At 28.6% G+C, this 25,121-nt stretch overlaps 2 protein-coding genes and 1 pseudogene across 2 annotated transcripts; 1 reads left to right on the forward strand and 2 right to left on the reverse strand.

Annotated features, from left to right (window-relative positions):
• Positions 1 to 4,262: 4,262 nt before the first annotated feature.
• Positions 4,263 to 5,527, reverse strand: LOC124924130 (protein IWS1 homolog 1-like). The gene has a single exon (XM_047464208.1). The coding sequence runs from the start codon at positions 5,525 to 5,527 to the stop codon at positions 4,268 to 4,270; it is 1,260 nt and encodes a 419-aa protein (XP_047320164.1). The 3' UTR covers positions 4,263 to 4,267.
• An 8,059-nt stretch (positions 5,528 to 13,586) lies between these two features.
• LOC124924140 (protein IWS1 homolog 1-like) lies at positions 13,587 to 14,849 on the reverse strand. Its single transcript, XM_047464220.1, has one exon. It carries the CDS (start codon positions 14,847 to 14,849, stop codon positions 13,587 to 13,589), a length of 1,263 nt encoding a protein of 420 aa, XP_047320176.1.
• Positions 14,850 to 20,085: 5,236 nt separating this feature from the next.
• LOC124924150 lies at positions 20,086 to 21,480 on the forward strand (annotated as a pseudogene).
• Positions 21,481 to 25,121: the final 3,641 nt, after the last annotated feature.

Consider the following 25,121-nt stretch of genomic DNA (forward strand, 5'->3'; position numbering starts at 1 on the left):
TAAATAAAAATGAAATTAATAATTTTTTATTTAATTTTTATTCACGACTTATATTAGTAGTAAAGGAATTGTTTTATCTAATATTTTATTATTATCTTTTAGTGTTTGATAATTGAGTTTTTATTATTATTCAATTCTTAATTCTTAATTAATTTATTTTTGTGTTGAAAGATTTTTATTGTTGAAAGAATTTTCATTGTTATATTCAATTATTGGGATCAAACAATTTTAAAATAATTAATAATTAATGTGAATATAAAAAAAATATATAAAAAAGAAGAAGAAATATAGAATTAAAATAATTAATGATAAATGTTTGTATATATAAAATAAAATTAAAATAATCAATTATAAATACTCATATAGAAATAATAAAAAATAATAAAAAATATAAAAATAGAGGGTTCATTTATTAGTAATAAATGAAATAATAAATGAAAAGGAAAGAGAGAGAATATATTAATATTTATTTAATAAATATATAAATTTAAAATTAAAAGTTAATCATGGTTACTAAAAGAGGCTAAATGAGCCAATTTTTAATAGTACGTACGTTTAAACGAGATTTTATTAGTACATACGTTTAAGTGAGCTAGTTGTACAAGTACATACGTCTAAGTGAGCTTTTTTCCTTTTTTTAAAGATAAACTTTACATTGTAGATGCTTAGGAGCCCTAGGGTAGAAAACTTGAAAAAAAAATTGGCTGTCTAATTTTTTTTTAAATGTTTTCAAAAATTTGTTTATTTTAAGATTTAAACTTAAAACTAAATAAAAAATTTATTTTCACAACAAATATGATACACATTTTTATATTAAAATAATTAATAAATTTTAATTAATAACATAGTTTTTTTATTAGATGGACTGCCTAAGAACAACTGCATCAACTACTCTAAATCTGAGTATCTAAAATATATTAAACAACATAAACCTACTTTAACATCTCAAATTTTAACTGGTCAATACATCAGCTATTCTAAATTTTACAATTCTATCCTACAAAATTATAAAATATTCATTACCTCCAAAATCTATTATTATAATAAGAGAGAAAAAGGAAAGAGAAAGAATGGTAGAGAAGAGAGAAGAAAGAAAAAATTATTAAAAAATTATAGAAGAGAGAGGAGAGAGAAAGAATTATTAAAAAATTATAGAATTTGTATTTGGTATGCTAAATTTAAACTAGGAGAATCAAAATTTTAAAATTTTCTATTTTAGAATTAATGTTTAGATTAACTAATGTATGGTCTATTTTGAAAAAAAAAATTTCACAACAAATATGATATACATTTTTTTATTAAAATAATTAATAAATTTTAATTAATAACATAGTTTTTTATTAGATGGACTGCCTAAGAGCAACTGCATCAATTACTCTAAATTTGAGTATCTAAAATATATTAAACAACATAAACCTACTTTAACATCTCAAATTTTAACTGGTCAATACATCAGCTATTCTAAATTTTACAATTCTATCCTACAAAATTATAAAATATTCATTACCTCCAAAATTTATTATTATAATAAGAGAGAAAGAGAAAAGAGAAAGAATGGTTGTACTTAGAGTAACAGATGCACTTGCTCTAAGAGCTTAGGACTGCACTGTTTTTTCACTTTTTGAAACAATCTCATCTGCATACATTCAATGGGACGAAGATACTATCATGAAAGAGTATTATTAACTGTATGCAAATTTAATGTTAGATTAATGGCAACATCATGAAATAATCACTTTAACTATTGATAAATAGTTTATTGTTTATATTATTTTTGTTTAACCAATATTTTGACATTAAAATCATATTGTTACTAAATTATGTTGTTGTTATTGATTCATTTTTTACTAGTAAATGTTTTTATCAAACTCCATGACTTACTTCCTTTTGATTGAATCCCGATAAAAGTTAGGGTTATACAAAATTAGAATTTTGAATTTTTTAGTCATGATACTGTTTTTTTTAACGAGAATTAGAGAAACAAAAATTGTTTTAAAAAATTTACATTTTAAAAAATTTATTTTTTGTTCGGTGTTGATTACACTTGTAAGAGGGCATCGACATTTTGTTCATTATATCCTTTCAAAGGATGATTTATAATAAATTAAATAACCATAAACTAATCCCAATAGACATTTGTACTAGTTATAATGAAATAATTGAATGAACGCACTAACCAGGGTGGCAAGACTAGTATTGAGGTATTAGATTGAAAATATTTATGTTTCTCATTTTATTGTATTTTAATTTATTTTAGTAAAGTGGAATTATCATATTTATTTATTTAAAAATATATTTTATTTTAATAAAAGAATTTATTTCATCAAAAAGAATTGATTTTATTTATTAATAAGAGAATTTTATTTTATTATAAAAGAATTATTCTATTTATTTAAACGAGTTTATTCATTGAAGAATTTACTTCATTATAACAAAATATTAGAAAAAAAAGAATTTATCTTATTTATAAACTAATTTTATTTATTAATGAATTTAAATTGGACATGACCAAATTTAAAAAAATAAAAAATAAAAAAAATAATAAATAAACCGTTTTGATTTAGTTAGTAGCAGATGCTCAAATTATATTCTTATTGTTTATTATTTTATATTTGTGAAAGATAAATGCAAATAAGTTTGTGCAATTATCCATTTAATTCATTCTATGATTGATGTTGATGAATTAATAAACCAATTCAACTGATCTTTCTTTCTCTATATATAATATAAATAATAATAATAGAGTTTATTAGTGTTACATTTATATTGGGTGACTAGATACGATATATTTTAATTTTTTTTATTTATTCTTTATATTTCAAAAATTCATATATTTATGTTAAATTAATTTTGATATACCTTAATTTCGTTAGGATATCATTATATATTTTATACATAAAAGATATATTAACCAGTGTTAATAAAATAAATTTAGTTACAAAAGTTAGAGTTAAAAAAAATAAACATAAGTATAATTTTCAAGACGAAAGAGAAATTCATATTTGTATCTACAATTCAAATGAGATAATAATAATAATAAATATTAGTTAATGTTAGAATAAGGAAAAAAAAATTATATTGAATCATATTTGAATTACGTAGGATATATTTCTTATTTAAACTAAATTAGACTTATAAAAAAAATTAATATAATATAATATAATATTAATATTATCACAATTACAAATATAAATTTTATATTTTATATTTTTAATTTTTTTTTATCAGAATATTATATTTTATGTATGAGAAATCCTCAAACTCTTAAGCCTTGTTTGATCTGGTGGTTTTGAGGGTTTTATCAGATTTTATCCAAAATCTCAACAATTATTTCAACCATCACTTCATCAATCTTATCACTTTTTTTATCTATTGAATACCAAAATTATCTAAATTATTTAATTATTTTCTAAACAAAAAAAATAAAAAATTAAGGGCATTTTTGTCTTTTAACAAGAAAAAACTATTTTTTTTTAAAGTTTCATCAAACCAGACTTTTTTTGGATAAAACCTAGTAAAAATCCAAAAAACCAGATCGAGATCAAACAAGCTCTTAAAGAAAAGCAAATATAAATAGTGATTTATGAAAGAAAATATTTCTGTTAAAATCCCAAATCAATTTTTATCATGGATATCAATTTATTTATGAACTTAGTATATTTTTATTCTAGATCAAAACATAAACACAATTTTTTTATAAAGCTGAAACAGAGTTTTAGTCTTTCAAACTTCCCAGAATCTTAATTAAGGACATTTTCTCTATAACTATTGTCATACTACATTAACAAAACAATCAATGGGTTTAAGAACTATTTTCAACTCAAATTCAGATGAAAAATGGTTGAATTCAAGATAGAATTATGGATAAAGAATGCTGACTTTTAAGAATAACAGTATAAGAGAAACCCCTTGAAATGTATTTCAGGTCTGTTGAATTATTATTAAGGAGATTTTAATAATAATAAAAAAAAGATTCAATAAATTCCTGAGCATCATTGGCTACATTTCATTTGAGAAAAAATGAGGGAACTTCTTCTACATTGTTTCAATCACCAGAGAAAGACATGTCAGATTTATCAATGTCTTCATAACTATTGTTAACCATGCATGCATATCATCACTAAATGTTACAACAGATCAGTACATCTAAATTATTAAACCAAAGGCTTGTGTTTTTTCTATAATTTTCCATACAATCTTTCATACATACAAGAAGAGAATAATAATATGATACTTTGGTGGTTCGTTGCATCAACCAAATGACAAACTACAAGTAGTTGATCATGCCACGTCCTTCCACACTGAGCTTTGTAGCCTGAAGTTGTTTCTTTTTTGGTGCTTTCAACTGTTGCAGCTTCTTTCGCATCTTGAGTCGACGCTGATCGTGTACAACTTGCTTAGCGCGAGCCCTTATCGCATCGGGATCAATTTTAGATTGAGGACGAACAACAAAGTCCATGGACATCGCCTCAGGCGGCCTTGTAGTTATAAGTCGAGAGGATGACTTTAACTTACCAACAACATCTTTACCCTCTACTACTTCAGCTAATAAGTCAAGGTCGTCGTCGTCATCTCGAGATTGCATTCCTGAACCCCCCTTACGGCGCATTATTGGCTTTTTCGCTGATGGCCTCGGCCGCCTCTCATCCTCATAAGTACCCCTCATGTCTTCAAATCTCGTGCTCTTATTGAATATAGGTCGACTCCATTTGTCAACTAGTTCCTTAGCAAGTCTTTTGTTGGATGCGGTCTCTTCGTCCGACTTTGAAAAAAACATAACGACCTTTCCAAGACCACTCTTCTTCAGTTGCTCTCTTCTGTCAAACCGCTCTAAATCAATTGGAAAATCGTGTAAGAGCTTCAATACAGCCTCTCGAATGTTTATATTTGGAAGGTTTCCATCTGGAAGAGGCTCGAGCCAAGTCTTTAACAGGGTTAAAACACCATGATCCAAAAACTCAGCCTGAAGTTGTTTCTTAGAGAGCACTTCTTGAAGAAGCGGCAGTTTCCTGAGTTTGTTTATAGCTGGCTTGGATTGCCTATTAAGTTCCACATCTTCCTCGGCCACAACTTCTAGTCCTGCCATCACGTTTTCAACCAGCATTGATATTTCTGCAGCACTTTTCTCATGTTTCTTTTTTTTCTTTCCCACCTTGAAAAGCTGTGCGATTTCATCGTCCGACTCACCTTCTTCATTATCACTTCCATATCGATCTGCAGGAGGATCAAGGCCATCATCGTCGACAATGAAGTTATCGTCGTCATCATCAAGCGTCCTTTTACCATCATGAGAATCACCGCCGGCTATTATTGTTTGCCACATCTCATTGACCTCCTTGAATTTCGTCAACTCATGTCTCTCCCTTTTGTCAAATCTTTCCTTCTTTTCTTTCTTCCTACTGCCTTCGCCGCCATAATCATCATTATCCGACTTTTTCCTCTTGCCACCGCCCGCTGACAATTGGGCATCGTAATCAGATTCATCCCTCCTCACAAAATCCATCAATGACTCTCCATCCTCTTCCATAGCTCCAAATCTGGCTATTCGGCAATTGAACTGCAGCGGAAGACTATCTCAAGATAATTTGTATGGAATCCTATCTGAATAGGTTGCTTCCGTCTTATATATATTAAATTAGGCTTATAATAAGGAAATAATATAATATAATAAGGAAATAATATAATATTATATTATTGCAATTTTATAACTATTTTTTTATTGGTTTATTTCCTAAACAATTTAACTAATAATTAATATGATTTTCATCCTTTAATTATTTTAGTTTTAGTAAATTATTTGTAGGTAAGCAAAATCGATAAAACCGAATCAAATCGAACTGATAAAAGACTAATCGAAATAATTATAAACTGACTGAACCGAGTTTAGATCGGTTCATAATTTCCTGAACCGATCTTGGCTGGTTCGGTTCACGATCGAACAACCTTTTAAACCCATTAAGTAATTTTGAAGGTTTTGTAATCCGAATGGAATAATTTATATATATGTATGTAGATTTTCGGTTTATGATTTTAACCTGCTATTTATATGGTTTTTGTTTGAAGTTATTTAAAATCTAGACTGCTTTTGCGTTTGAGTTTATTTAATTATGGAAATTTTCTTATTTATATAAACAATCAAAAAATGATTAATTTATTCACAAACTCTACAGCAAACTTTTCCTTTCCACTCTCTAATATTTTCAGATAGAACTTATAATTTTATATAGAATCAAGATAGGATTGAAAAATATTTGCTCAAATTAGTTTCTAAAACTGCACATTATGATACCTAAATAATTTGGATGTCAAATTAATAACATTACAGTACATAAATAATCTGAATTATGATGTAAAACACTTATAAGTTATTATAACAAACAAAATAAATTATTTTTATTTTTTTATTGATATATCATTATTGAATTTTATTAATTTCTTTTATATTAATTTTGAAGAAAATAAAAGTGCTATAAGATGATATCTTATTAATATTGATTTATTTTTGTTTAATTATAAGATGGTAAATGATGGTCTTCACAACAATATAAGTTTGAGATCAAAAGTTAATACTTTGCATAAATTCAGAACCCAAAAAAACTTTTGTTTACCAAAAGTGTCTTTGCTCCAAAGCCAAAAACCGTGCGTTGAGGAAATCTTAGTCAGTCAATCGTCTGCTCCTTATTTATATTCATTAAAAATCTAACTTTTAAAAAAAAAAACTAAATCCTTAAATTAAAGGTAAAAAAACTAGTATCATATTTTTTGTTTTCATATTTACGGTCCTTAAATTAAAAGTGAAAGAACAAACAACATTTTATTTATTTATTTTTTATAATCAAACTGTATTTAATTTTACTCTTAAAAACAAAATTATAAGCTCTGCTTTATATTTAGGTCGAGTTTTTATTTTGTTAGTATTTTTATTTCTTTTTGGCACTGAGGACATGTTTTACATAACACTTAAACAATTTATTTTTACTTTTTATATAAAGTTATTTTAAAAACAATTTATTTTAAAAAATGTTTTATCTTGGTACGTAAATCAAATTAAATTAATGTCAATTTTATTGTTTACGTCATCTCTCGTAATTACGTTACAACAAACTAATATCAGAACGGAGGTTAATTAATTTTTTTTTCAATTGAGATGATACTACTAAGCATTAAAATAGACAAATTCACAACAAGAAACAACTTTAGTCTATGGTAGATCAAAATGCAGGATTCACTAAAATAACAAAATCTTGCCACTTCACTAATTTCAAGACAACTCTCGTTGGGATGAATTTTACTTTCAATTTTAACTTTAATGATTTTCCAATGAAATTGTGATTGTGACAATACCAAGTAAGTAAAAGTTCACTTATCTTTTGAGATCTTATCATAGTATAAGAAAACAACTGATACAGGTTCTCATATGCATTAATATAGAGAAAATAATGTCTAACTAAATAGCAGTTGGTATATTCAAATGGAAATTAAAAGTTTAAGACACATTTCAGAAAATGCAGGATAAAATCAGAAATTTACAGAAGAAGCAAACCCAATTATCTGCTATGCACTATGAATAAGATTGTTCCTTTGGTTTCAGTTGCAAATGTATCAACACCACCAACAAAAAAACAGCAACCTGCATAAAAAGTTGAACTGTGTATGAATGCATCTATACAAGGACTTCAATAATTACATATAACAATAGTTAGCAAGTAAATGTTTACCTTTGTCTTTTCCACTTTCTTTATAGTTCCAACAAAATCATTCTTCAAAATCATCTCCTAATTAGCTCTTCTGCACCTTGAAGCAGCTCCCCGCAAACGAAACTGTGAGGTTCGCATTAATACTGAGGAGGGGAGAATCGGTGGCGGATCTGGGGAGGATCGATCGGAGGCGAAAGCGGGAGGAAGAAAAAGAAAGAAAGAAGAAAGGAGAAGCGGCCGTCTGCTGGGTAAATTAAAAGAATTCACGAATGGTTTAAGGCGTTCCCTTGGAAATAAAATCTTCGTCGAGAACGGATGACAATGGCTCTCGGAAATACTCTTTATCAGCGAGAGATGACTATTGCTCTCGGTGACCTTTAAATATATTCGTGAGGGAAAACAAAACTCTCAATTAAAAATATATTTTCGAAACCATTTAATCGCTCTCGGCGACCCTCCACAGGAATTACTATTTTTTATTAGTAATTTAAAGTGGGAACTATTACTGTAAAAGTAAAGTCGTATCTATAAGGTAAGTTAGATTTCATTTTAATATATATTTTGTAATCCTGTGTCTTTTCTTTAATGATCATTAGCCAGTAACTATTACGTATCATATCTATTTTTACCCAAAACAATAAATGTACAATAGGAAAATGTATAATAGGAATAGAGGGACTAGTCACTAATTTTAGGCTTTCATAGCAAATAGAATTAGGCTTGAAATTTGACATTTATCTAAATAGTTAAAAACATTTGTTTTTTAAAGATATCATTTTTAATTAAATCTTATTTCTTTTCTTAAATTCTAAGTAATTGATTTATTCTATTTAAAACGTGTACATAATACATATTTTATTCTTTCTAAAAAGTAATCATGAAAGGCTTGAATCAGTTTATGTCCATAAATCTTAATCTCTCTAATTATAAATATTTAATTTTATTGTTTTATACCGTTTCTCAATTGGTGTGTCACCCCTTATGAAGCTGATAACCTTTTAAGTATAATAAACCTTAATTTGTACATATAATTAAATATTATAAATGATCTATTTTGATTATCAATTTATATATTCAATAGTTTTGACGTCTGATTTCACTTCTACGTATCTCCGACTTCCTTAGTTGCTAAAGTCATTGTGTTAAATATTTTGTATTTAAATTATAGAAAATATATAATATAATGATGATACAAATACATAAAATAAAATATACGAAAAATAAAATCACCAATTTAAAGGTTGATTTGAGACATGTGTTATACACATTTTCCTTAAAACACATGTCTTAGAAGTGACGAGAGAGAAATACACTGAGATTTTAAGCTTAAACGCTGAGAGGGAGGTAAAAGAAAATAAAGTTTAAACGCAATATTGTGTTTGATTATAATTTTTGCGTTAACTTATTACGCAAAATTACTATAGCAATTTATTACGCAAACGCAGCTTATAGACGCTGAATCAAACGAAGAAATATCAAATGAAGTGTAAGATAGTCCAAACTTCAAATATATATATATATAGGAAGAATGTCAATTTTATGTATAAAGTTGGTTGGAGGTGTCATATTTATTTATTAAGTTGTAAAATTCTATTTATATATACAAACTTGTCAAAATGTATCAAATTTATTTGATTTAACAGAAATCTTCTAACGGTGTTAAAATGTAATCCATCAGTCACTGCCAAATCATATCCACATGTAATTATTATATATATTAATTTTATAGCCAAAATTCTTATTTCAAACTAACCTTATAATTATAAAAACAAAAATAAATTAAATTAAATAACTTTTGCTCATAATCAACAATGTCTACGATAGTTTATCGAAGATCCTAGAAAAACCTTGAAGAACAGATTCAAACAATGGCCGCAAGGGTTTGGGAAAGGAAGGCTAACCGTCACCGAAAAGTTCTCATTTATAACATCCAAATATTACAAAGCCTAATATTTGTCGTCTTGGTCGTAGAGTAGTGAAGAGAATAACGGTATGATCTACGAGGAGACTCGCGGTGTTCTGAAGATCTTTAGAGGGTGTGATTCGTGATGTTGTGACCTACACTAAGCACGCTAGGAGGAAGACTATAATCGCCGCCATGTACGTTGTTTAAGCTCTCAAGAGGCAAGGAAGTACTTGTACGGATTTGGCGGTTGATTCATTATGTATTAGGGTTTATAAGTTTATAGGATCTCGTCTTTTGGATCAGCTTTATCGAAATTTGACTTATTTATCTTATTTAATTTTCTTTGTAATGAAATTGTTTAGTTTTGATAATCAAATTTGGGCAGAATCACAGTTTTAAGTGTTATATTCATCTTCCTTCCTTGCCGATAAAGAATTCTCATATGCCATCCATCGGACCAAATAAGTGGATCGTATCCCGACGAACTTGCTGATTCTATACTTACTTTCGAGAGTTTATCATATAACACAGTTTTCACTTGTACTATAAAAATGAGAGAATCATCTAGCTCATCACAGATCTAATTGGGCAACACTTAATCAAAACTGATTAGCAATCTGTGTTTCTCCGTCTTTGTTTTCACTGTCCTTTGCTCACTATAATTGTCATTTGATATAAACCTTTCGATCCATGGAAATCTTCTAGAGCCCTAACTCAGATTTTCTCCGACATAGAAAACGCTACTTTCCAAACGGATTCCTCTATCCTCAAAACAACGAAGACGTAGCTTTCGCACCAGCAGACTCGCCTCCTGCCGCACCCTTCATCCCAACATAACATTCATTATTCGATCAGTGATCTAAGATCTAAACATGTGTTTATAAAAAAAATGAAATCACCAGGGTTGATGATGTTGATGATGAGTCATTTAATTTTATTTAATTTTGTTATTTAATTATAAGGTCAGTTTGAAATAAAAAATTTGACTATAAAATTAATATATAATATATAATACAGGTGGATATGATTTGTCAGTGACAGCTGGATTATATTTGAACGCCGTTAGAGATTTATGTTAAATCAAGTAAATTTAACACTATTTGACAAGTTTGTATACATAAATAAAATTTTACAACTTAATAAACAAATTTGACTCTTTCATCCAACTTTATACATAAAATTGACATTATTCCCATATATATATATATATATATATATATATATATTAATTTTTATTAAAATGAAATAATTCATAATTTAATTTATATTAAAATAATTTTTTAAATGTAATAAAATAAACATTATATATATATATATTAAATTTTATTAATAAATACAATCTTATTTATCAAAATAAATAATGATTTAGGAAAACAAAATTATACATAAATTAATATTAATTTATAATTTTATTATTAATGTAAGTAATTGTCAAATAATTTTATTATTAATGTAAGTAATTGTCAAATAAGTTCTTACAATTATGCCATTGAATTCATCATAGGATATTGATGAATTAATAACTAATATTATTCGAATTGAACTAATCTTTCTCAATCTAGAGTTTCTTATTGTCACCTTTATATAGGGGGTGAGTCAATCCCTTTGTATAGGGTGAGTGATATTCTTTTAACTTTTTTTTATCGATTCTTTATATTTTATCGAAAGTTTGTATATAAAAAAAAAATCATATGTTGATGTGAAATTGATTTCGGTATACCTTAATTTCGGTACGGTATCGATATTATAACTTTTGTATCTAAAAATATATTTACCAATGTTAAAAATTAAATTTAGTTAAAAAAATAAGTTAACAATAATAAATATAATTATAGTCTTCTTAGACTAAAGTAAAGACGAAAGAGAGAATCAGAACCGTCTTCAATCGTATTTGTATCTACAATTTAAATTAAATAATAATAAAATCATATATGAATACATAAGAAAATTTAAATTAAATCATATATGAATAGAGTATTTATACTATATCACTTATATAGACATTAAATTAGATTTATAAAAAAAATTAATATAATATTATATTAATATTATCCTATTAATATAATATTATAACAATATCTTACAAATATATTATTTTATATTAAAACATTTTTTTATCAGCATATTATATATTATTTATGAGAAATTCTCAGACTCATAAATATTAAAATTTCTCATCAAATTTTAAATATTAAACCAAGAGCTTGTCTTTTTTCAATAATTTTCCATACAATCTAAGAAAGAATAATAATATTTCCTTGCATCTTGCATCGTTGTTGTTGTGGCTGCTACTAATCAACTAATCAACTTTTCTATTATTACCACTAACTAATTTTCTTTTCTGCAAAACAATAAAAATATTAATTAAAAATATCAAATTCTAAAATGATGACATGGAAATGTATATATGAAAATGTATAATCTCGAAGTGCTTGGTCATCAATAAGAACATAAGATAATATTCCTAAAATGAGCAGTTAGAACTTAGAAGTGAAACCAGTTCTAAATTTGATAAAAATGAAAAATCTCAAGAGTACAAGCCTTGTTCATTAAACAATAAGAGTAGAAATAGTTAAATAACAACTCTTCTAAACTTTGACACTATTAAAATATGGTATAAGCAATATAATCAAGTTCAAAATGTTAGGATTGATGCCGCTTCTAATATCTTACACACCTATATGGTCATGCTGGGGCATGTGTGCCTCATGTCTCCACTAGCCAAATCAATCATAATTTGTTCTCTTTATGTTAATATCCAGAGAAATATTGGAGCTCAAATGAAAAACCAATAATACTAAATTCATTTTTTCCTATCCTACCACTAAAATACCACTATAAATGAACAATACTTTGATTATCGAAAAAAGCTCCCCAATGATAGTCAAATTCTTCTAAAAGATAAAATCATATATTCTAAATTGTTTATAACATTTTAAAACAATTGCATTTTTCAAATAGACATATCTAATATTTAAATTTGACTGCATGAGCAGTATGAAAATCTTTTTAAAGCTGAAAGCCTGAAACAGAGTTTCTTATAAAGCTGAAACAGAGTTTCAATCTTTCAAACTTCCAGAATCTTAATTAAGGACATTTTCTCTATAACTATTGTCATACTACATTAGCAAAATAATCAATGGGTTTAAGAACTATTTTCAACTCAAATTCAGATGAAAAATTGTTGAATTCAAGATAGAATTATGGATAAAGAATGTTGACTTTTAACAATAACAGTATAAGAGAAACCCTTGAAATGTATTTCAGGTCTGTTGAATTATTATTAAGGAGATTTTAATAATAATAAAAAAAAGATTCAATAAATTCCTAAGCATCATAGGCTACATTTCATTTGAGAAAAAATGAAGGAACTTCTTCTACATTGTTTCAATAGCCAGAGAAAGACATGTCAGATTTATCAATGTCTTCATCACTAAATGTTACAATAGATCATTACATCTAAATTATTGGTCTCTTTAATTATTTTTTTACACAGATAGTGAGTTGACATGAATGATCTGAAGATAGAAGAATTACATGACTGATGCAACTGTAGAGAAAAGAGACTAAAAGAGGTAGTAGTTGTGTACAAAAATTACAACAAAATAGAATCAAAACGCTATGTAAAGGCTGAGGAGAGGATAAAGAGAGTAATACTTCTTATACCAATGGAGGATTCTTCATCCTCTATGGATTCTTCATCGTTTTATAAACTATAATATTGAGATAATATCTAACAAATATATTATTTTATATTCTAACATTTTTTTTATCAGCATATATATTATATATAATTTATGAGAAGAGAGAAAATCAAATGTAAATAGTTGTTTATTAATTAAAGAAACAAATCAATTTTTAATTATTAAACCAAAAGCTTGTCTTTTTTCTATAATTTTCCATACAATCTTTTGTACATACAAGAAGAAGAGAATAGTAATATGATACTTTGGTGGTTCGTTGCAACGACCAAATGACAGAAACTACAAGTAGTTGATCATGCCACGTCCTTCCACGCTGAGCTTTGTAGCCTGAAGCTGTTTCTTTTTTGGTGCTTTCAACTGTTGCAGCTTCTTTCGCATCTTGAGTCGACGCTGATCGTGTACAACTTGCTGCTTAGCGCGAGCCCTTATCGCATCGGGATCAATTTTAGATTGAGGACGAACAACAAAGTCCATGGACATCGCCTCAGGCGGCCTTGTAGTTATAAGTCGAGAGGATTTCTGCCCTACAATATCTTTACCCTCTACTACTTCAGCTAATAAGTCAAGGTCGTCGTCGTCATCTCGAGATTGCATTCCTGAACCCCCCTTACGGCGCATTGGCTTTTTTGCTGATGGCCTCGGCCGCCTCTCATCCTCATAAGTACCCCTCATGTCTTCAAATCTCGTGCTCTTATTGAATATAGGTCGACTCCATTTGTCAACTAGTTCCTTAGCAAGTCTTTTGTTGGATGCGGTCTCTTCATCCGACTTTGAAAAAAACATAATGACCTTTCCAAGACCACTCTTCTTCAGTTGCTCTCTTCTGTCAAACTGCTCTAAATCAATTGGAAAATCATGTAAGAGCTTCAATACAGCCTCTCGAACGTTTATATTTGGAAGGTTTCCATCTGGAAGAGGTTCGAGCCAAGTCTTTAACAGGGTTAAAACACCATGATCCAAAAACTCAGCCTGAAGTTGTTTCTTAGAGAGCACTTCTTGAAGAAGCGGCAGTTTCCTGAGTTTGTTTATAGCTGGCTTGGATTGCCTATTAAGTTCCACATCTTCCTCGGCCACAACTTCTAGTCCTGCCATCACGTTTTCAACCAGCATTGATATTTCTGCAGCACTTTTCTCATGTTTCTTTTTTTTCTTTCCCACCTTGAAAAGCTGTGCGATTTCATCGTCCGACTCACCTTCTTCATTATCACTTCCATATCGATCTGCAGGAGGATCAAGGCCATCATCGTCGACAATGAAGTTATCGTGATCATCATCAAGCGTCCTTTTGCCATCATGATCATCCTCAGAATCACCGCCCGCTATTATTGTTTGCCACATCTCATTGACCTCCTGATCATCTCCATCATGTCTCTCTCTTTTGTCGAATCTTTCCTTCTTTTCTTTCTTCCTACTGCCTTCGCCGCCATAATCATCATTATCCGACTTTTTCCTCTTGCCACCGCCCGCTGACAATTGGGCATCGTAATCCCTCACAAAATCCATCAATGACTCTTCATCCTCATCGCGATACTGATCTTCCATAGCTCGAAATCTGGTTCTTCGGCGATTGAACTGCAGCGGAAGACTATCTCAAGATAATTTGTATGGAATCCTATCTGAATAGGTTACTTACCGTGTTATATATATATATATTAAATTAGACTTATAATAAGGAAATAATATAATATAATAAGGAAATAATATAATATTATTGCAATTTATTCGGTAATAATATAATAATTTTTTTTATTGGTTTATTTCCTTAAACAATTTAACTAATAATTAATATGATTTTTCATCAGTTAATTATTTTTGTTTAGTAAATTATTTGTAGGTAATCAAAACCGAAAAAATCGAATCGAACCGAACTGATAAAAGAACAATCAAAATAATTATAAACCGACTTAACCGAAATAAAAATTATATTATATATATATTTGATTTTTTTTATAAAATTCAATTAATTTTTTTATTCTTTAATTTATTATATTATAATTATTTTTTTTCAACCATTAAACTGATAAATTGACCGAACTGATTTATAACCGACCAAACTGAACCGATCTTTAACCGCCAACCGACGGATGAAGATTTTGAAAAACCCACATCAACGTTGATGGGATGAGATTTTCGGTAAAAAAAAACGACTGAATCGAACCGCTTACACCCATATGCAGAACAATACCTAAACCATTTTAGGACTCAAATTGCTCCTAAATAAATTTATAATCTTTTTACCCAAGTCTAAAATAGACTCACTAACAATAGTTGATAATGAGATTATAAAAATATATTTGATAATAATTAAAAATATTTTGTATCTAGTTTCACTTTCTTTAAACAACTACAAGAGATTAAATGTTACGTTAAATATTTTTTCACACTTATTGTCAAGAGAGGTATCATACCTTTAATAATATTATAGTATAATTATATTTTGATTTAATTTTTAAAATTTATTTTTTATAATTAAATTAATATTAAATATATTTATTTCTTTACTAAAATTTTAATATTAAATATATTAAATATTTTAAAATTCTCATACATTTACCATACTAAAATTTTCGGTATGGCTTTACTTTTTTTTAGTTTATCTTAAAAATCAATATTTTCGATATACTGTGGTAATTATATTTTTGATATACTTATAATATTTAATTTTCTTCACTACTATCTTTATCTCGCAACATAATTAGTCGCGTCAAAAAAAAAATTTAATTTTTAATAAATATTTTTATTTATAATATATATATATATATATTTATAATATATATATATATATATTTATAATATATATATATATATATATATAATGTAAATAATTAAGTTTGATTATTTGACCGCTTAAAGAAAATGACGTGAATGATTGAGCTTTTTTTTTTTTCACTCACATAAATTGTATGACCTGTTTTGGATAAAGAAACTTTGGAACACCCAGTGAATGCTTAATTTCAATTACGGCTTATTTATTCCCAGAGAATTTTAATCTTTTTATTTTTGCAAATTAAGAAATTCGTAAAAAAGATGGCCATCCTTTTTATTTCTAATTGTTTTTCTTATAGAAAATACATGATTGTAGGGTTATAATTAACTCTTAAAGACTTATGAAATATACCAAAAACTGAAATTAAAAAAGAAAACTTATTAAACAAAATTCTAAACAATAAATAAAATGAAAGATAAAAAAATATATACTCAATATCCGTAAGTGTTCCATTTTGATCTAATTAACGCACCAGAGTTTAGTGCGATCCTAGCCCCTCGTCCCAAATTGATGCACCACCCAAAAAAATTAAAACCCATTAAAATGTGACGTTATTGATGTGCATTAAAATAATTTGTAGCTCAAATTTCTTTTAAAATTTAAATTCCTAGCCAAAAGAGAGAGGTGAGAAAATATAAAGTTGTAAATAGATTTAAGTGAATACTGTTTAATATTTCGTTTTATTATTATATAAATAAATAAAAATCAATGTGGACCACCCACCCAACGCACATAGTTAATTAAAAATTATATATACACCTTAATGTATTAGAAATAAGAGTTGCTAGTGATAATAGTATATTTGATACCTGTAATTATTTGATAATTGAGTTCGAGGATGGAATGGTAAAAGGTTGAGAATGGAGAGTGCCAAACCCAAATCCAAAATACGATACCCGATAAAATTAATAATATATATTATTATTATTATTATTTATTTTATTAAAGACGTAATTTTTCAAAATTTTAATTATTATATTTATTACAATTAATATATATTATTTATTATATTCCCATACATTTCATGTCAACTAAAATATTTATTACTTATCACTATTTATCTTCATATCTTTTAATAACAAAGATTATTTTCTTTTTATCTCGTTCTTAATCTTTAACACCATTCTCTTTACAAGATGTTAGTTTCATTTCCTCGTTCTTCATCTTCGACATCATTCTCTTAGTTTTTCAACATTAATATTTCTCTAGTTTCTTCAATATTATATTTTCTAGTTTTTTTTCAATTATAAAAACAATAATGTTGTTATATTATTCGACCACTACAGCATATTAGTATGGGTAAGTAATGTTTCTATTTTTGTATACCATTAGTATTAAAGTTATGTATTTTTATTTTTCAATATCTAAAATCTTATAAATATTTAATCCTGTAATGTGCACCCGTCGGAAATCGGGTACCCAACGAATCGGGGATGTGGACACAAATAGAGATAGTCGGTTCCATCTCTAATTATAAGAGTGTTAAAATAATTAGTAATTAAATAAGTCCTTCGTCCAAGTTTTTTTTAATTAAGGAGAACTAGCATGACACTCAACAGGCATGATCCCCGCTTCAACTCAAAAAGAGTGATATTTTGGTTTCTTAAGACAACTTTTACTACTGGACTACTTTGATGGGTTAAATCACTAAACTATCTAATATATTTCGGCCAAGCTAATTAATATATTTCGTCCAAGTTATTAATTAAGTTATCTTTTTATAATTATTAGCAAATTAATTATCATCGTGTACTTGATCAATTGAAGAGTTGTAAGCTCATCATCTTGTTGTTCCTTCAATTAACTCTAAAACTCTAACTAATAAATTTTAATTATTGAGTTTCTATACGATACACACAACACATGTTATACAGATATAATTAATTATAACAAAAATAATTTTAGATGAAATACAGTCATATTCTTGTTTTTAAACATAATATATTGTATAGTAATACTATACATAAATAGTATATAAGGTCTTGTTCAGATTAGGGTTATTTGAATAATCTAGAAAAAATAATGATGGTTGATAATTTTGAGGAGGTGATAATTATTTTTGATAAAAAAAACTTAAAAGGTATTTATACGTATATATAAAAAATAAAAAATAATTTAAAATATAGAATATTTTATTATTTTGATTAATGAAATTAGTGATGTGATTGGTGATAAATAATTGATTAAAAATTGATTTTGTATAGGTTTAATAAAAAACCTTGGTCGAACACCTAAAAATTCGACTGATAAAGTAATAACTTCGGTAATGTAATATTTTTTCAATTTATTAAAAAGGAAAGACATTATTTTAAATATTTTGATAATTTTATAGTAATTCATTATAAGATATTAGTTGATATTAATTAGTTAAATTTATATCTCATATAAATTAAAATTTTATTTTATTAAAAAAAAAAAAATTATAATTTAATAAAAAAATGCTTATTATTTTAAAATAGTATCATTCAATTAAAATGTTAAATATAATTTTATAAATTAATTATTATATAAAAGTTAATTGATTTAGTGTTTTATTTTTGTTTGAAATGTAAACCCTTGCACTTTGTGGTAATGTTTTTTTTTTTTTTTTTTTGTTTTAATATAAATATAAAGTATGTTATTCTCTTTTATATTAATTTTTAAGAAAATAAAAGTTCTACAAGTTGATATTTTATTAATAATTTTTTTTTTCTGAATTATAAGATAATAAATGATCGTGGAAAGCTATACTAAAAATATTTTGCTTCAGGTAGGTAGATGTTTGGGGCCAAAAGTTAATATTTTTCATAAATTCAGAACCAAATTATTTTGTTTACCAGCAGTTTCTTTGCTCCGAAATTTATATTCATTACAAATTTAAACTTGGTTTTTTTAACTGGATTATTAAATTAAAAGTAAAAAAGAAAGTCATATTTTTTATTTCATTTTTATAGTCCTTAAAAATGCTGACAGATTTATTAATATCTGATAACATCCTATTTCTCTTCCTTTGCCGACAGATTTGATAACATAGGTCGGTATAAGACCTCTGCCGACAAAGATAAAGTCTGTCGGTATAGAACCTTTGCCGACAAATTTGATAACATCCATCGGTATAGGACCTTTGCCATTAGATTTGATAAAATCGGTTGGTATTTCCCCTAAATAAAAATTTAATTGCCTATTCTTTTTTTAAATAACCTTACCCTGTTATCAGCCAAACCAAAAGAAAATCAAAAGAAATGCAATACAAAAATTTCATTACATTTCAAAATTTCTCAAGCAAAATGTATTACAATTGTCTCTAAATACGATAAACTAATCTAAAACGTACATAAAGAATGAAAAAAAACATATACTAAAACGTATTAACTTGGGGGTGGTGGTTGATTCAGTAACTGTACAAATAAAATTGCAATATGTCGTTTAGATTCCGCTAACTCTACTTGCATTATCACCTAGTTATTGGTGAGTTCATCGACACGCTCCTAGAGCTGCTCGTTCACCTCCCGTAGCGATTTCTTGGCTTTTTATAAATTGTTTCCCATTGTCGATCCCCGTGAAAGTGTTTTGGTCGCACGCCTGAACCCATACCATAACGGTCATGTGTAGTTAGGTCCCGAACACAATCTCGATCACATCAAAGTCAGAGATACCTAGTGTGTTGTTAATCACTTGCTCCATCTCCACCTGCACATTTTAAAGTTTCAACGTATAAGCTATATATATATAGTTCTATTAAATTTTCAAATAAACTTATTTATTAACTTACGATCTTCTCTTGTGACTGTTGGTCCGGAGTTGGGGTCGGGTTATCTTTGTTGGCTCTCGGGGTTTGGATCCTTCTAAACTTCTCTATAATAGTCGGTCAGTGTTCGAGTTCAGCCTCCTGTTTAAATAAATGGTTCATCGGTAAATTAGTAACATTATTTATAGTAGGTTGAATTGAATAACACTAGTAGAAAAGGGGTATCAGTCAGGACGAAAACTGTTACTAAAAGTCTCAAAAGCCGTTACTGATAACATTTTGTAATGGCGAATAAAACCGTTACCATTCGTTACAGAAACGAGCGTTACTGATACTCTTTTAGTATCAGTAACGACTTTCAAAAGTCGTTACTAATACTCTTCTAACAATAGTAACAGTTTTAGCCAAGGTTAAATCGTTACAAATAAACATTAGTAACGGTTTTAGCCAAGGTTAAACCGTTGCAGATAAAGTATTACTAGTAACGGTTTTCTTATTTATAAAATCGTTACTGATATATTACTAGTAACGGTTTTCTTATTTATAAAATCGTTACTGATATATTACTAGTAATGGTTTTCTTATGTTTAATACCGTTACTAAAAACATAATCGTTTTTTTTTGTTTTTTTAGAATATTTCATATTTGTAGTTATATAAACAATAATAATTATCCATTTTACAAACCATTAATATATTCCAAAACCACAATCTACAGACCACAATGATAATCCAAAAACCACAATCATCCACAAATAGAGAAGATGTTTTTTGATAACATCATCATGTAATTAAATGAAGGGAATCATCAATTCAATTGTTGTTAATCTCGCTTAACTTAACTCAATCAATTCCTTCTACCTTAGATTCTACGCTGCTGAATTGGTCCTAGCATTGGAATATTTACACAGATTATGATTTGTATAAAGAGATTTAAAGCCGGAAAACATAATGATCCAAGAAAACGGTCATCTAATGCTAATCGATTTCGATCTCTCAACAAAACTCCCTATAAAATCTCCACAATCAATCTGTCATACAATGAAACAATCTCCGCCGGAAAATAACAAGAAGAAGAAACGGTTATTCCGATTTCAGAAATATCGCAACTCCGGCATAACACTAGAAGACGATTCAACAACAACAATAACCGTACCTGAACTCGCTTCCATCCCTACAAAATCAGACTCGTTCGTCGGCACAGAGGAGTATATTGCGCCGAAAATTATACATGGAAACGACCATGATTTCGTCGTCGATTGGTGGTGCTTAGGTATTGTTCTATACGAGATGTTATGCGGTATAACTCCTTTTAAATGAATAAACATAAAGGATACCTTTAACATAATACTTCATAAATCGCCATGTCTAGTCGGAGAGACGACGTTTCTACGTGATCTGATCCAGAAGCTTCTCGAGAAGGATCCGATGAAGAGGTTAGGGATTGAGGATATTAAACGCCATGATTTCTTTAAAGGTGTTGATTAAGAATTAATCGAGAAGATTTATAGACCACCGAATTTGCCAATTGAAGAAGGGGAGATGAAAGAGAATGGAGAAATTGATGTGGAGAGATTTGTGCAGAGAGTGTTTGAGGAAGAAGAAGAGATAAAAGAAAAAGAAATGACGGTTATTGATAATATGTATGTATTAGTAAGGGTTTTAGAAAATCGTTACTGATACTTCTTGTGAATTTTTAAATGAATGCATATTAGTAACTGTTTTAAGGTTAACTGTTACTGATACCCTTAGATATTAGTAACGGTTTTAGTATAACCATTACAAATGTATATATCAGTAAGGGTTTTCGAAAACCGTTACTGATACCTCTTGTGAAAAAATTAAATGAATACATATTAGTAACGGTTTTAAGGACAACCGTTATTGATACCCCTTAAATATTAGTAACGGTTTTAGTATAACCGTTACAAATTTATGTATCAGTAAGGGTTTTCGAAAACCGTTAGTGATACCTCTTGGGAAAAAACATAAATGAATGCATATCAGTAACGGTTATCCTTAAAATTGTTACTGATATTCTCATTTTGAAAAAGAAGAATAAAAATACTAGTGTCTGTAACAGCTATTCTTTATGACCGTTACTGATATGCACTTATCAGTAATGGTTTTAAATGGCCGTTACTGATATCTTGATAACAGTAATGAATATATTAAAACGTGACTAAAAAACATTCAGTAAGGGCGCTATAGCGCCGTTACTAACATTCGTTACCAAAATCTCATTTTCCACTAGTGTAATGTACATACCAATTTTCAGGTACTCATGAAAAATGGTTTATTGCCCGTATGGTGCGAAAACATCACTTCTTTCTCATTTTGTACAATTATGAAGCCCTTTGTCATTTTGCAGGTTTATTAAGTAGACCATTATACCTAGACTCAATTACTGTAGGAGGAGAACACCTATCATTTAGTAGAATTAGTATTGAGGTGTATTCTAGAAGTATACTGCAGAATAATATGACAGTAGTAGACATAAAAAGAAAACCTACTGTCATGGAAATCACTTATGAGTGGAGGCCATACAAATGCTCTTTTACAATACATTCCAACATGCAAACTCAAATTGTGATTTTGCATGTTGGAAGAAGATCGGAAAATTCATAAAGGCTAGAAAGTAAATATGTAAGAATATACTCAAGTTAATCTAGAGGAAGAAGAGAATTCTAAGATTGATATAGAGGAATCCAAAGTTGTTGAGGATTCCAAAGCTAAAACTAAATGAAATAAAGACAATGATCTCGAAATTCAAGTTGAGAACAACAATTTGAAGAGTCTAGAAATCCTGAATAATAATTCTTTCTATCATTTAAATCCGAATGTGTTCATATAAAAAAATAAATCAAAATGAGAATAGACAGTATTAATCAACCTCTTCAGTTCTTCCCCCTTTCATTATAAGAGGAATGGGAAGAGGAATGACAAGGGGAAGAAAAAGACAACCTGTTGAAATATCAGGTTAGTATGGAAATAAAAATCCTGATTGGGATAATTAGGATTTGATATAGTTTAGGGTTTACGAAGGCCTTGCCCCATTATGCGATGCGCCGTTTTTCACAGGATTTCTCGTTACTCATACAGTTTTCTTGTAAGTTTGATTGCTACTAATCAGGTTCTTTAAGGTCGTTTGATTATCATTCTTTAATAATAGCTAGGGTTTGTCTAGCTTTGATTTTTGATTTTCCAACTTTTAGGATTTAAAAAAAATAGTTTTAACCGTTTTCTCAAAAAAAATCAGAAAATACAGTGTTAGGGATTAGAAATAAATCACAAATGGAGCTAAATTCAAAATATTGGTTTAGCGACATCCGAGAAATATTTGAAAATCATTTTTATACATCGGGATTATTTGAAAATGTGTTGAGGGTCTCAAAATTATAAAAATAATTTTGAGGTTTGAAAAGAGGAACCAAATAGGCCCTAGGAACGGGGTCGGGGTCCTAGGATCTCGGTTCGGTTTGAGCCGGTCTAGACTCGAAGGGCTCGGTCCAATGGAGTGGGCTCGGTCCAGGTCGAGGATGACCTAGGGTGTATGGTCAAGGGACCAGGGGTCATGGGTCCTTGGTCTTGAGAACTGGTCCTGACCTTGGGAGGCTCGGTCCTATGTCTTAGGTGATCGGTATTAGGTTTTAGGATTACCGATCCTAGACTAGAAACATTGGTCCTAGGCTAGAAACGTCAGTCCTAGGATTTTAGAAAACTCGGTCCTAAGTTTTAGAAAATTTGGTCTTAGTTCTCGATCCTGACTCAAGAACATCGGTCATTGGTCTCAGTCTTAAGTAAAATTCTACTAGTCGTTGGTCTAGGTTAGGAACGAAGGTGCTCGGTCCTAGTTCTCAGTCTTTGCTCAAAAACACCGGTCCTACATGACCGAGTTGTTCTTGAATTGATCCGAAATTTCAGAAGTCTATAACTTTTGATCTAGATTGTGGAATCATGATCTGTAAGCTACAGTTAGTTCATATGATTATAAAAAACAAAAGCTCTAATATAAATCACGATTGTTGGATCTCTACAAAAACCAATTTAAATAATCATTTCTAGGTCAATTTTTGAGATATTTTAAATTGGACCATTTCAAGGTCTGATTTTTGTTCCATTAGCTTGGAAATGACGAATATAGTTGAACACAATAAAAACAAGAACATCATTCAAACATTAAAATAATTTTTAAAGATTGAATTAAAATTCAAAATTTTCAAAACACAATTTGATCAAACATGATTAAAACGTTGAAACAACTGCTTGGAATTCATCATAACATATCAACAAACATGTATATCAATTAATTGGATCAACAAATCCATACTAAAATCAAGAACACAAAATATTTGAAAATTCATGTTTACAAACTTTAATTTTCGAAATTCTTAATTTTGGTTGAATTGAAAATATCTTCTTCAACCAAAAGTTCTTATATGATCTAAGGAATGATTCTATACAAAGAAATCACATGAACAAGCGCTAGAAAAGATCAAATACATTCAAACTTTAAAATTTGAAAAATAAAATAAAAATTCAATTACAAATCGAAATATATCGATCTTGAAGCATACCAACACTTAGAGAACATTCCTAGAGGATGTTGGAAGTTATTCAAAAACCTGGATTGAAGCTTGAATTGTTTGAATGAATTTTGACAAAAACCAGTTCGCCGGAGTTTGTTGATCTTCAGATTTAGGGTGTTATGGGCTTCAATTGTTTGATGTTGATGATTGATTAAGCTTACAAAGCATGGGCTATTTATAGTGCAACAGATTGGCTGTAGAAAGACAATTTGATTTGGTTTCGTCTTTCTAACGAACTTCTCTCTTCGTCGTGGCACCCTTATCCAACACGGGATTAGGTTAATGGATAAGAGGAAAGTGTGGGCGTTGATGAAAGGAGCACGTGGCAGAAATTTCATCCGATAAGGATGCCCGTAGCGTGCGCTGGAATTTCCTAAAGAATCAGCACCTACGAGTCGCGATCCCGGCAAATTGTAGGTTCCAACTGAAGACGTTGATCGAAATGGCACCATTTTGGGTAACGATGTCTAGCTTTCCGTCTGTGGTCAGAAGCTTGACAAACAGGGTTAGTCAAGCTCGTTAGTTGATCTAGTGCAGGAGATCTCACGGTTAATCAGTTGTAGCGGAGATCTAGCGCGTTCTGGGCTGTTAGATGAGATATGGGCGCTCATCTGATGGTCCAGGATCCTACTATAAGGTTTTAACAAAAAAAACTGGTTACACAGGTTTAGTCAATTTAATTTTTATTTTAAAAGGTTCTTAAAATCGATTTTTAGAATCGTTTTAAATAAA

This window comes from Impatiens glandulifera, chromosome 1, assembly GCF_907164915.1.
Source record: "Impatiens glandulifera chromosome 1, dImpGla2.1, whole genome shotgun sequence".
Classification (NCBI taxonomy): domain Eukaryota; kingdom Viridiplantae; phylum Streptophyta; class Magnoliopsida; order Ericales; family Balsaminaceae; genus Impatiens; species Impatiens glandulifera.